This window comes from Telmatherina bonti (genome assembly GCF_933228915.1).
Source record: "Telmatherina bonti genome assembly, chromosome: 15".
NCBI lineage: Eukaryota > Metazoa > Chordata > Actinopteri > Atheriniformes > Telmatherinidae > Telmatherina > Telmatherina bonti.
In genome coordinates this window covers 12,321,116-12,336,249 of record NC_136613.1, presented here as the reverse complement: position 1 = coordinate 12,336,249, position 15,134 = coordinate 12,321,116, and the positions used below count along the sequence as shown (strand labels likewise).

Sequence of the window (15,134 nt, the reverse complement as noted above, 5' to 3'; positions counted from 1 at the left end):
ACAATAACAAGAATTATTATCCTCTAAGTAGAAAAAAAGGGAAGAAAGTGTCGCTGCGCATTTCTGTCAAATGGCCTGCGGAGGCGGCAGGCGTCTCAGCGAAGGTGATGGATGGAAACACCTTCAGGAGGAGAGCCTGAGAGCTGCAGCAGCATCCGCTGACCGAGGTCCCATGGGCGCTCCCAAACACCCAGCATGAGAGCCCTGGGTTCGATTGTCAGCCATGCCAGGAGTCAATCCGTACAGTCTCTCTCCTGCAGATTTGGCATTGTTGTTTTCTTCACGTAGATTACAGAAACTGACTGCGGCAGATGATGGTTTCTTATGTTCCGTGGATGAAAACCAGCAATAATCAAAGAAAAACAGTATTTGTAAAGCACTAACAGCTGACTATATGGATATTACGTTTCTCCACCGTACTATCTGCTTACCAAAGTGATTCCAAAACGTAAACACACTGAATACAGAGGAAAAAAAGAATAAGGCGGCGCAATGTTTTATCAAGCGAGTTAAGTATATGTTGGTTTGGCAGTGTCCAAGCCTCCAGAGCTGCATGCGAGCAGCTGGAGTTCACCGGGATGATGCATTCAAAGACGGGTGTGTGAAGTGTTCTCTATTGCAAATGTGAATGTGTAATTTTAAAGAAAAACAACAATCTAGCTACTCCTCATTCTGTTATTCCCGTCTCCGATGGCCGTTTGAGACAACCGGGTTTCAGATGGGACAAAGGAGGCGGGTGGTTGGTAGCTTGACTGCCTCTCCTCTCTCTTTTTACTCCTTCTCCTCCTCTTCTTCTTCTTCTTCTTCTTCCTCCTCTTCTTGCTCCTCTTCTCTCTCTTACTCCCTGCTCAGATATGCCTCTTCATGTGCAGAGCCAGGTGGTCCGATCGAGAGAAGCACCTGCAGAGAAGCAAAAACAAAAGGGTGAATAATATTTCTTTGCCATTTGAGAAATACACGTCAAGCCTGAATGGGGTAAAACACAACAAGCATAAAAAGAAAACATCATATAGAATGATATAAGTTTTCATGGATTAGCAAAAATAACTTGTCCATCTGTGTGGCGTGTCCACAGATCGATGCCACAGGTCCTGTTTAGAAGCAATGAATGTTCCACAGTCCCAGCGCCCAGAAATTCCCACTGGCTCTGTGTCATTTTTTAAAAAAAATCACCATAATCCCATGTTTCTTCAACTTCCCACTGGCAGTATATATTTGCTGGAAATAATCTCCACTTCCAGCACCGAAAAAACCCTCCTCAGTCTCTGTGCTTGTGAAGAGCGCTCCACATATTTTGAACTTTGGAAAACAGTCACTGGCTCTGAGCAGATGGAAGTTATACCTGTCAGTCCACAACCATCCATCATCCAATTCAGTTTCAGCTTATTCACACGGCTGCAAATCACAGTGAAAGACACCATTTACAGCATGTGACTGTAAAGCTTTGTACTCCAGTTCATGTTTTTAGTAGAAAAGATGCTGATTTTGCAGCTGCATGCGGTTAATGATGCAGTGAGGAATCCAGTTCAATAGGTTGGGAACCATTACTATGGTCTGAAACCCCTTTATTTTATACAGACATAAAACCACATATTCAATATATACCGCTAGTGCATTTGTTTACTGTACTTATACTACTATGTCACTTTTAATGCCACTTTATAACCTGATTAAGAAGTGTTTGGTTTACCTTTTAGTGGATTTGCATCATATGTCACTATTCTGCCTCCTCTTAATTCTTCTTAATTTAAACTGTTTTATGTTTAATAGTCTTATCGTCAGCTATTGATTTAACAAATCAAGCATGGCTATGTTGGGTTTTGGTTAAGTGCCATCGATCAAGGCTGTTCTCATGGGGAAAAAAAACTTTTTGCCTTTTGTAACACCCAATACGAAATCCAAATGCAGCTTATTTAGGAAGAAAATTAAGGCGAGCCACAAACTTGTCCTAACATGATAGGTGTTTTTCTTTATTGCCAAAACAAAAGCAACTGGTTATAAACATCTTACACATGGTTTACACATACACTACCAGTCAAAAGTTTGGACACACTTCCCAATAGATTGAATGGGGAAAGTGTTATCAAACTTTTGACTGGTAATGTATGAATACATTTTAATTGCCAGTTAATCAGGAATCTGATCATTCTCATAAAAAATTCTCTACATCTTTTATTTTTTCCTTGCTATGGAATTAGCTTTAGCTACATTGGCAATGTATAACATTTGTTGTGGACTTTGGAGTTGCAGTGTGAGGAAGCTGGGTGAACAAATAAGCAAACAGACTTATCTTATCTTTTCGTTTCTTTTCATTTCTTTTCTTAGCTTAGCTTAGCTTAGCTTAGTTTAGTTGATGCTTGGTAATGAACAACATTTTCATATGAAAAAGATGTAGCTCCAGCTATACACCCTCCTGTTGTCCTATTAGTTCACTGGCTGAACTACTAAATGTTCCTTTCATGACACCATCATGACATGCCATGAGCTTTGCTTGTGTTCATGTTGGTGTCGCTATGAGTTAGCCCAATCACGGCAGCTACTTACTTTTAACGTGGTTTCAGTAGCTGCCAAAAATATTTATGAGGCCTGTTCTAATTAGAGGCAATGATATGTTTTAGGAAGAAGCCGAGAAGATGCACAGATTAAAGCAGAAAAAGAGTCACAAAACAAATCCTTTGTCACATTGAAAGCACAGACATGACTGACTTCATTTGGGAATTTAAGCTGCCTTTCTTCTTTACGTCATACTAGTGACATCTGAAAATGAATGAAAGCCAATTTAGCATCGGCGAGTCCCTACACGACTCAATCACAGCCATAAATCACAGCCAGACCTCTACAGCTTCGCAGTCACTCCTGCAGCTCACAGTAAAATACAACTGTAGCGGCTAATTAGATATGCACTGTGAACACAGAGACTGGCAGCACTCTCTGATGCCGGGCCATTTAGCTCAGTACCAACTGCACCTGATAACATAAAACCAGGTGCCGGTGGTGCATAATATAAGATATATAGTGTCACACGTATTTCCGTTTTATTACTTGCACTTTATGGATTGTGAGCACATTAAAGCTGAACATCCACAATAATATCCAACACAAATGAAATGACCAAAGAGGAGGCGAAACCAAATGCTGGCGAGACCAAAATGAGAAATTAAAAATTCAATTAGCCAGGGGCTTAATTCATTATTAATTAGTCAAGCCTATTCTATGTGGGTTTGTGTGTGTGTGTGTGTGTGTGTGTGTGTGTGTGTTTGCATGTTTAGCCAGACCGTTGTTCTGTCCAGATACAAGCAGGAACAGCTATATTCTCTAAAGTACAACTTTAGAGGGGGCTTCTACTCTGGTTCATTCGCTTAATTTTAGCATTTAGATCTAACAAGGAACCTGAAATGCAGTAATTAGGGTTTAACTTCCCACAGAGCAACACCAAATCAGAACCCCACCAGTTTGAATTGGAACAACAAATGCTCCTCACAAATTAAACTGATTCATCAACTTACTGCAGAGCCCTGCATAACCTCCACAGCCATAGTCATATTCATAAACTTATTAAAATACCATGGAGCTGTGAGGTTTGCATGTCTAATTGGAAAGTAATATTGGATGAAATTACATATGATGCAAAGAAAGCTTCAAAGTGATTTAACACGGGGCAAGAACAACCAAACAATGAAACATCTGTACTTTCCTTACACTTTCAAAAGAAGCTTGTTTCTTTAGTCCCATTGTATGTAAAAGGAATTATTGATTATTTTCTTTTATTTAGCATCACTGAGTATCAACAGCAAGATCGATTTAGAAATAGGGTCCCTGAGGTGCATCCATCGTCACATAAGAAACATAACCACATGCCATGATGTAACATGGAACACCAGCCATGATGGAGACTTCGACCGTAACTACACAACTCTATACCCCCCGCTCCGTCCCCCCTCAATATCTATTACGACATGTTAAAATACAAGAGAAATACATTGTGAGCACGCCCAGTGAGATAATTCTAATTTAGCAATGATGAATTCAGTTCAATTCAGCTTTGGTTGTGTAGCACCACTTCACAACAGTGTAATCTACGGGCATTTTACAGACACTAATGCAGGCCAATTCATAATAAATAGCCTGGCTAAGAGAGAAACCAATAGATTATATCAAATCTTGACTTTGATCCAGTCCGCCTTCCTGAGCATGCATGAGACGACAGTGGAAAGGAAAACTTCCTTTTAAAAAGAAGGCAAAACCTCCAGCAGAACCCAGCTCAGGGAGGGCAGCCATCTACCTCGACATCGATTAAGTAAAAGTTTACTCCAATATTTTATCCCAAACCTTTCAAGAGGCTGCAGTCAAGTACTTTTCAAAGCCAGTACTATTTCAGCTTTATTTCAGTAAATATAAGAAATTAATACAAAATCATTTTAAGTTCAAACAGCACATGTATGAAAAACTGTGATTGATTATTTCTCTCCTTCAATAAGACCAACAGATGAAGTATAATGTATAATAAATTGTAGGAAAGCCAAATTGGAGCCCTTTCAGTGAGGGAAAACCTGTAAGGACCATGCTTCTGTGGAATAAGCAACCCAGCTAAATGCGTAAAGTAGGATCCTTTTATTGACTTTACAGATGCTGCTTTTCAGCTGCACCTGGCAAACAGACCTGAATAACTATCTGGAGTCAAACCATGATCTCATGGGCCAAACATGTTTCTGTATTTGTTGCAGCATCTTGTAAATCTGTGCACTAACTGGACAGCAGGATTGTTCTTTTGCAACCTATTAAGTACAGATTTTGACTGTTGGAGCTTCAGTGAAAGCAATAAGTTTTCAGAATATAAGTGGAAACGACGTGTGTGTACACAACTCGCTTGAATGCATTAATTCACACAGAATGGCGGAGTAAACCTGCTGTGAGGGTACAGTTGAACTCTGCTCTTTGTTGTCTGTGATCCGGTGTTTCCCTTCAGCCCCTTGGCTGGCCATGTGCTACCTACTGTACACCTGCACTGATCTGAGCATGTGTCTGTGTGACTGGACAGATGGCCATGCCAGATACTCTGTCACTGTTGGGGGGGCGTAGCAGCTAGTCCAGCTGGTACCTCCACCCCTCCCTTCTTCTTTCACTCAGACACACACACATGCACACACCCCTCCATCTTATTCTCCTCTCCTCCTCTTAACTCTCCCTTCTCCTCCACTTTTCTGTTTTTGTCCTCTTCCTCGTCACCCCTCCTCTCGAGTTCCACGGAAACATCAGGGGGTCTTTGCTTGATTAGGCAGGATTAATAACAAACTCGCACGTGCGCGTGTGTGTGCATCCCCTGGAGAAATTGTGTCAGATTGAACATTATATCAAATGTTAACTTCTCCATGGTTGCCACTTTTTGCCATTCTCATGGTAATATTCAGCGGACTCCACCCACCACAGATGTGTGTGTGTGTGTGTGTGTGTGTGTGTGTGTGTGTGTGTGTGTGTGTGTATGTGTGTGTGTTTGTATGCTACGTTACAGCTCGAGGTGCATCCTGGCTGCATTAACATTCATTAATTACATGAACGTTCATATCCCTTCTTGCCAAAAGAGAAAAGTGAAAGTGGGAGTGCTCTAAGAGGCTGTAGTTGTCTTCAAAACGATTAAACCAAAGTGTTGCACAGACTGAAACTTTACAAAGGTGCAGAAAAGCACATAAATACCCAGACTGCAGGCATTCTGGGTTTTTTGGAGGGATTCTGTGGGATTAAAATCACATAGGCTAGACTATTGCAGTAATATGGAAAAATATTGATATACCAGTATCTTCAGACTTTGGTAATAAAAAACACTCATCGTTACTGCAACATAATAATTACAACTGTAATACACAAAGTAGGTATTTGACTTTAACTGCCTGCTTAAGTAAGCTGTGAATATCTGTTTACTTCTTTCCTAGTCTTGATACTCCCACAGACTCCAACATAAAGCAGGTGAATTCCCTAAAGCAGTTGTTGTTAGAGAACAGATCATGTCTGAGAATGACTGAAATGAAGCCCGTTGAGACTAAATGTTAACCATCTGATGGGATCGCCACAAACTGGATGTGCAGAGATTTCAGCTATATTTACAAATGAGATTATTACAAATGTTGCTCCCCACTGTGCAGTGAGCTGAGTGGAAAGCTGCCACCGACTAAGCAGGGAACGCAGAAATAAGAGTTTCCGGAGGAGCAAGTCCTTGCATTGTTCGGGTAAATCTTTCAATAGAAAAACTTATAAAATATATCCGAAAAGTCACTTAGTTTGAATCAACATTCTCACAGGAGCCCCTTCACCCCTCGTTTATTTTTTTTTTTTCTTGACTATTTAAAATAACCATTAACACCCACTAACACCCAGATTTTGAATGCAATGGAAATCAGCATTTAGTATCACATCATAGAAATGCAATATTTATAATCTCCAAACCATACTGATAAGTACAGAACACCTGGGTGAACACCTTTATTCGATATATTCTGCACTCAGGGCTGCAAGAGTAAGCACAGCTTCATTTTTCTTTTTGTGGCATTTTCTGACATGTCACCGGAATACGTGAAACTAGCAACTACTTGCAAAAAAAAAAAAAAAAAAAAAAAAAAAAAGGTAAATTGATCAACTTTTCTTAGATCCAAGAAAGCAGGCAGCTCACTTCCAGCCATATTTTGTAGGGGTTATGTCTGCAGTCCAATCAGAAACAAGCTAGCCTTATTATCTCTAATGTTGTGGCAATCAGAAATTGTGGTTCCACACGGCCTTAAGGATTGTATATAATGCCATCACTTCATGTTGTGGTATTTACAGGCTTGTCCCCAGGGCAGTATGGGTAGGTTTCTGCATCAATTCTGATTATGATGTAGAGCACAATGCACTGAGGGTAAACTGGCCATGGGAAAGGAATTGGTTTGTTCCATTGTTCCCACAATAATAATAAAAAACAACAACATAGTAATAAAGACCAAAACAATGCAAAAACAAAACAAAATGACTTGGTTTAAAACTTGCTGATCTTCTGACGAGACAGCAGGCTGAAAAGTGAGACCAACATTATTACTCCTGGAGTTATTTTACATGTTAAGCTTTAAACACCTTAATGTCAACAAAAGGCTGAGAAGTCAGGGCTTTACTGTCATTTTTGAAGATATGAAGCAGGGGTCACACTGGATATGTAGAAAATCCCATGCCGAAAAGGAAGCCAAAGACAGACAACACATTCTAGATCATACATCAGGGGTGTTAAATGTGTCACCCCACCAGAGGGTCCAATCTGGCCCACAGGTTGAATCTGGCTAATATAAAAAATACACACAACTTCAATTTCTTTAATCACAATTATTGCAATTCCTAATTTGTTCATGTGACATTTCATTTCTTTTAAATGCATTGATGAGGCAGGAGGAGAACTTGTTACAGCATTTATGTCTTTTTTAATAGATCTCACTTCATTATTCAGTAAACAACTACAGCCCTGTTTCTAACCTCTCTTTTATATCCAAGATAATTGAGAAAGTTGTGTTCAATCAGCTTAATGACTTCTTAAATGAAAGTGGAAATCTTGGTAAATCCCAGTCAGGCTTTCGCCCTCATCACAGGACTGAAACAGCTCTGGTCCAAGTCCTAAATGACATAAGGTTAAATACTGGTCAAGTGTCAGTCCTGGTTCTGCTGGATCAGAGCTGCATTTGATACTGGAGATCAAAGAATCCTGTAGCACAGACTGGTAAACTGGGTTGGACTTTCTGGAGTGGTCCTTAACTGGTTCGGGTCCGATTTAGAAGGCTGTAGTTATTTTATTACAATGTTATTATACAGCAATAAATCTGAGCGAGTGGCCATGACATGTGGAGTACCTCAGGGGTCAGTCCTTGGACCTTTTTTGTTCAACTTATATATGCTCCCTTTGGGTCAAATACTACAGAACTTTAACATCAAATATCACAGTTGTGCAGATGACACACAACTTTATGTGTCTGTCACCAGACGACTGCAGTCCAATAGACTTATTGTGCCAGTGTTTGGAGCAAATAAACATATGGATGAGAGAATTTTCTTCAATTAAATAAAGAAAAAACTGAGATTATTCTGTTTGGTAGCCAAGAGGAAGAGGGTTACCGTTGGTAAACACCTGGAGTCTCGAGCTCTTAAAAACCACAAATCAAGTCTGTAACCTTGGAGTGTTGATAGACTCAGATCTGACTTTCAGCAGCTGCATAAAAGCTGTCACTAAGAAGCTTTTTACCAACTGAGAAACATCAACAGGATAAAAAGTTTAGTCTCTGAGAAAGATCAGGAGAAACTCATCCATGCGTTCATCTCCAGTATACTGGATTACTGTAACGGTCTTTTAACAGGACTTCCTAAAAAGAACATTAAACATCTGTAACGCATCGATGCTGCTGCTAGAGCTTTAACTAGGACTAAGATGTCTGAACACATCACATTACACTGGTTTCCAGTCAGTCACAGGATCAATTTTAAACCCCTGGTGATGTTTTACGTATGCATGACATCTGCACAGTAACTTTAAATTAATCTTGCTTTTAACTAGTATGATTTATGATTTTATTATGATTTTGCTATTTGTGTTGAATTTTTATGCATTTTATGCATTTTTACACAATTTTTACACCATCTGTAATATTTTTAATGTTTCATGTAAAGCACTTTAAAATGTTTTGTACATATAGGTGCTGTAAAAATAAAAAAGCCTTATGAGCTGAGTCAGTTCAGGTGGCCAAGATTACTACACAGATGTGGAAATGTACATATTGTTTCAAACAACTTGATCTGGAAAGTTACTTGAATCTTAATATGAAATACTGTATTTCTTTACTACCAGACGCCTGGGATTAAATGTTTTATGAGCTTATAAATCCTTTGTGATGTGTAAGTTTTAATACATGCGTTGACAATAAACAGAGCAAATATAGTTGAAAGTATGTTTGATGTTGCCAATGTGAATGAATGAAACACTCAGACAGTGCAGAGTCCCACCATCATTTTTTTTATTTATTTAGAAGCTCTAATGGCAAAACCATCCTGATCTCTACATAGTAAAGAGTCCTTTAAAAATTTCCTGGATCCAGATTGTGATCCAGATCACCCCTGCATTCTCATTACTTGTCTATTAGTCTTGAAAATCTCTTTCAGTTACGTTCCCAACAGACAGATAAAGAGACAAACCAACCCCCAAGAATACATGACCGTTTGGTCAACTAAAACGGTTGTTCATTATATGCAAACATCTTCATTGTCTTCTGGAGAAAAACCTGGAGTTTCTATTTCTGGATCATAATGCTGTTAATTTACTTTCCAACCCACTTGAGATCAGTTGCACTGTGTGTGTCCTGTAGCGAAATAGCGTTACATTCCAATTAAATGCTTATTTCAAGTACCCTTATGGATAATTGATCTCCACAATAGTTATTACTGCTGACATTGATTTACGTTTCGGACAAACAGATGAGTGAAATCTTTACCTTGAAGACTATGGATCACTTCCTTCCTGCACAAAGTGGGCAGAGCGCCAGTTGAGCCAGCGAGTGAATCAGCTTATGCCTGTGTTTTTGTGGATCCAGGCATTGTTGTTGTGTCTGGACATTTAAATATTCATGAAAGCCTGCATGACTTTGTGATTTCGCATACAGTGTTTATGAACGTGTGTGTTCCAGAAAGGAGCTAATACAGTCCCAGCTCTGAGCCTGGATTAGAAGCTTCCAGCAGGTTTCTTGGGGGTTTTATGTCTAAAACCCAAACTAGAGGGAAGCCACAACAGCCAATTACACTGTCTCAAGGGTGAAAGTTTGTGTGTGAGTGTGTGCATGCGTGTGTGTGTGTTCGTTTTAAATTGGAAAGGTAGTGCTGGCACACACACACAAACACACACACAGAAAGGGAGTGCATGTTCAAGTGGAGCTGGCATCTGGTGCCACTCAATTAGCTGCGACCTGCTTGCCAATAGCCAGAATCCATTTAACGGGAGCATGAGTAAGCACACACACACATCCAAACACACACATTCTCTCTTTACCTTGAAGACTAAACACTAAACAGCAACAATTTCACTTTCAACAGACTAACAAACACATCCCTGGCTTCAGTCTGCCAGGCTTTCAGTTTGTCTTTGGCTTCAAATTCACACCCCCTCATCTGCTTCTCCTTTGTTTTCTCCAAACTGCATCGGACGCGAGTCGCTGAAACAAACACATCGACGCGGGATCGATGAAACAGAACCCTCCACCGCCAAGCAGATAACATGACTTGAAAGTCAATACATTTGCAGTCGATTTCCGAGCAGAAACTTGTCCTGGTCCTGCAAACGCCCCCATCTCTGGCCTGTAATATGACTCCACCAGGAACTAACTTCATTTGAAGATAATAACGTTCCTTCTGATTAAATCGACCACACCATAAGCTACAGTGCTGAATCTTTATTATCCTTCCAGATAGAAGCTCAGCTGAGATCCTCCTGCACAGCTGGCGAGGGAACAACGCTGCTTTAATAAAATGCTGACGTCTCTTGTAAACCTCAGAATGAAACATTTAGAGTGTTTTGTCTTTATTGGTGTTAATTTAACGGGCTTGATTTCTTTGTTCGTATAAGAATAAAATAAAAGCTTGTGAATTTTGCTGTACATCACTACTGTCATGAGATGCACGCAGAATGCAGCTAGATGAAAAACATTGTTTTATTTATCATTTGTCAGAGATGCTGACTGATTCCCTGCTGTTTTTAAGGCATTAAAAAGCAATGTTCAGAGGAGAAAGAAAGAAAGGAGTAGCTCTTGTTCAGCTTATTTCGCAGCCAACTGTTCAAATCATTCTATTGACTTAATGGAGACGCATTGAGTTATAAGAAAATTAATGCACAAGTTTATTTGTCTTCCCAGATGTCAGTTTGATCATCTTTCATTTTCTGAGTTTAATGAAGCATCTCGGTGATTAGCACAAAGTCTGTAAGCAGGAGGAGACAGCTTGCCTCGCCTTCCAAAGATGCCAAACCAAATCATTTCATCTCTTTATGTATTTTAGACTTGTAAAAACAAAACGAGATGTTCTGATTTGCTGAGTGCTTCGCTCGTTCATTTCTGCTAATTATGAACAAGTAAACTCCTCAATCTTACTTGCAGTGAACTTTCAGGTTTGTACATTTTTAAAGTCATACAAAAGTACATTTGGTCTCTCTAGTTTTGTTGGAATGGAGCTAAAAGCAGCTAAAATGGCAACAAAATCAGAGGATCATCAGAACAGTCATGTCAACATCGCATCACATTGAGATTCTGCTTGTGCCGGCATGTTTCATCTACATTTTGCACTAATTTACACTCAACACACACTCTGTCAGAGACACTTGGTTGATTTCTCTTTAACACAAACGGTTAATCAGCCAATTACATGGCAGCAACTAAATGTATTTAGGCATGGACATGGTGAAGATGACTTGCTGAAGTTCATACCGACGTTCAGAACGAGGAAGAAAGGGATTTTCTTCCAGCTTTGTTTTCAACACAGATTTTCTTTGTATAGAACCACCACATAACAAAGTCATCTTGAAGACATCATCAGTTCAAGTCTGCTGATTCTAACCCAACTAAAATGAGTCCACATTAGTCCAGTTTAGAACTGCATTCTTACAAGGCTATTCATAAAACCTATTAGCCTATGAAAGGCTTCATCTAAGTGACTTTAAATGTGGCACGACTGTTGGTGCAGGATGGGCTGGTCTGAGCATTTCTAAATCTGCTGGACTACTCCGAGCTTCACAGACAGCCATTTCTGTGTGAGGCTTGCCGAAGAGATGGCGAGCCTCAGGCAACCTTAAAAACCATTAGATTGTAAAAATGTTGCCTCATCTGATGAGTCTCAATGTTCAGGCTCTGATGGTAGGGTTGGAATTTGTACACAACAAAAAAAAAAAAATGGATCCATCCTGCTTTGTATCAGCAGTTCAGGCTGGTGGTGGTGTGTTGTAAAGGCAAGGCTGATCTTTCTTTGCACATTTTGAACCTAATAATACCAATTTAACCTCATTTAAATGTCACATCTGAACATTATGCTGACCATGTCTATACTTTTATGACCACAGTGTAACCATCCTTTAATGGCTACTTCCAGCAGGATTATGCACCATGTCAAAAAGCTCAAATCATATCCAACTGCTTTCTTGAACATGACGATGGGTTCACTGTACTTCAATGGCCTCCACAGGAACCAGACCTCAATCCAACAGAGTACCTTTGGGATGTGCTGGAGTGGGAGATTCTGCGGCCGACAAATCTGCATCAAATGTGTGAAACTATCGTGTCAATAAGGAGCCAAATCTATGAGGAAAGGAACTCAGTGTTGACATAATGTACTAGCCAAGGAGTGTATCCTACCGCTTCATGTGATCAAATTCCCAGTAAAACTGCTTTAGATGACTTGTTTCTTCTCTTCTTCTTCTTTCTCATGATGATCAAACCCTTTTGAGGCTGCTGCTCTGCATGAGAATCATGAGCCCAGCCACATCTCTGTTATTTAGAAATAACAGAAAGTGTCGAACGTGTTGCGTGCACTGCTGCACTTCCTCTGTTTTGTTGGGCCTGCTGCACCACAGCTGCCCGAGAGAGCCTGCCAACTACTTCTCATTTGAGGAGGAAAATCGGCATTTAGGGACAGATAGTATGTGTTAGATCAGGATCACTATTTACTCATGTCAAACCCCCGCCAATAGTAACTGAAACTGGAGCACAGGCTGGAGCTAATCTTGTCTTTCTTACTTACTGTCAAACTGTGGAAACCAAGGCTATGACAGGAGAGTATAAATAGTAGACTATGGCCTTTATTGTTGCTCTAGCTTTTCCTCGTTGTTAGCCATAGATGGTGAGAGAGATGAACCAAACATAAAAAAAAAAAAAAAAAAGTTAAACTTCTGGTCTATTTTCATAAATCTCCACTGAAGAGTGTGATTTAACTTCCACAGCATATCTAACTTCACAGCTGTCAACACTTAATGTTACTAGGGTAGCAGAGTCTGTCAACATGGTGCTTTTCAGGACTCTTAGCTTCAACTTATAGCATGTCCACCTTTTGCATGTTGCATGCAAACTTTAACACTTATTGCTGAGCCATTTAACAACACATTCACACCAAATGGTTAATGTTAAGGGAAAAGTATGGTAGAGTGTGTTTTTCTTACACTTAGCGTTAACTTATTATTACTCTTATTTCTGGTTATATTTTACCCACCAAAGTGGTTAGCATGGAACATGGGGGTCCTGATACTGCAGTCTGGAAACTGCAGCCTCTACTTCTACTGCAACACTCTACTCAAATCCACAACACAAACAAACCTGCCAGGATGGCAGCACTGGAGGTTTTCTTCATTTTTCCACTTAGTTTATATAATGTAGATGAATAAAAAAGTTTTCCATGAAATGCAGGAACATTCCATATATATATATATATATATATATATATATATATATATATATATATATATATGAAGGACACACAACAAGACACAGGAGGATAAAATGAACCAAATGGCACGAGGTGAACTAATGAACGGAAATGATAAACCAAATACACAAAATAAAACAGGAAACCAGAACTATAGACAACACAAAAACACCACAACATGACCGAGGAAGAAAATTATTTCTTATTTAAACTTAAAAATCTCAAGCGATGTCTTGAGAATACCTATCAGCTATACCTATACCTATCATATCAGCTCTATTTTGCTGCCATGTCGTCTACTAGACGCAACTTTTTTACTCTTATTATTATTTTTCTTTTGTTAATAAACATTATTGAGTAAATCAAGCAGAATGTAAGCTGTGACAACACCTGCGTAACCCACCCAGCTCAACCGGGAGGAGATGTGACCGAGCGTGATGACATCAGAATCTTCTGACTGGTATGTTTACACGAAGCATTTTTATTCCCATCAGGCTTTTAACCAGAACACTTGTGTCCATGTCAACGTGACTCGTGTCTTTTCCATAACCTAAGCATTGAGTTCCCTCTGTTGAAGGACTCTTGCCAGCTGAGATGCATGGACGTCCTGCAAATGCAAAGTAAACTGCATGGTTCTAATATCCTTTCTGTGCACTTACCTGTCGCAGTGGTTGCACTTGAATGGCTTTGCTCCAGTGTGTTTGCGGTAGTGTCGCGTCAACTCGTCACTGCGGGCGAAGCGCCATTCACAACCTTCCCATGAGCACTTGTAGGGCTTCTCGCCTGAGAAGGAAGCCAGAGGAGGGGAGAGAGAGACGAGAAGGTGTCAGATTTTATTACAATTTCTAGATCTAATTTCACACATCTAAACTACAGCTGTTCACTAATATGCAGGTTACCACCCCTAGTTTTCTCCAAGCACACTCACACAGGGACTGACACACACACACACACGCATGCAAGCCCAAGGGCCGGCCAGGCAGAGCAGTTTTAACACAACAGCCATTTCAATGAGCCAACACACTTAATTAGCTGTAAATGAAGTCTTTCAGCACTGCGGCATGTTAATTCATAATCCCAAATTCACCCTGAAATGAATCTCGTTTTGTTCCCTCTATTACCATTTCTCCTCCCCCACACGCACACATACACACACACACACACACACACACACACACACACACACCCTGAGGTGGTGGTGGTGGTGGTGGTGGGGGATCTGAAATGTAAATGAAGTTTCATCCTCCGGTTCACCAGATGGGAGAAGAGATGGTCTATTGTTCTCAGCCTGTAGTTATCTCTCCATGATAGAAAGCCTTCCAGCTGTGTGTCTGTATTTTGTTGGTGATGTGTGTGTGTGTGTTGAAGCAGACTGTCTTCAGATGGGACCTGATGATGTCTCACTGTGTTAAATGCTTGTATGAGAGTATGTTACTCTGTATTGAATGAGGATCATGCACCCAGAAACGAACCCAAAAATAAAGAAAGAGCGCCATGCATGTAGCCGTTTTACATGAGTCTGAAACATCTACAGCAGTGTCAGTAAATACATATTCAATTAATAATCAGTAATTTCACAACATGTTGGTGCTGCAACAAAAAGCATCTGTTTTGCCTCATGTTTCTGTGAGAACATCCTCCAGGAAGTCGAGTTTCATCTGACAAAGATATCCACCGGAAACATG

General features: G+C 40.0%; 1 protein-coding gene across 1 annotated transcript in view; it reads right to left on the bottom strand.

Moving 5' to 3' along the window:
- Positions 1-489: 489 nt before the first annotated feature.
- The window catches only part of klf7b (Kruppel like factor 7b), an 80,262-nt gene continuing 65,617 nt past the window's right edge, over positions 490-15,134 (bottom strand). Inside the window, exons 3-4 of the mRNA XM_079253797.1 lie at positions 14,109-14,232; positions 490-900 (exon numbers count right to left, since the gene is read on the bottom strand). Coding sequence (XP_079109923.1) covers positions 849-900; positions 14,109-14,232 — 176 coding nt within the window. The 3' untranslated portion in view covers positions 490-848. The remainder of the gene's footprint in view (positions 901-14,108; positions 14,233-15,134) is intronic.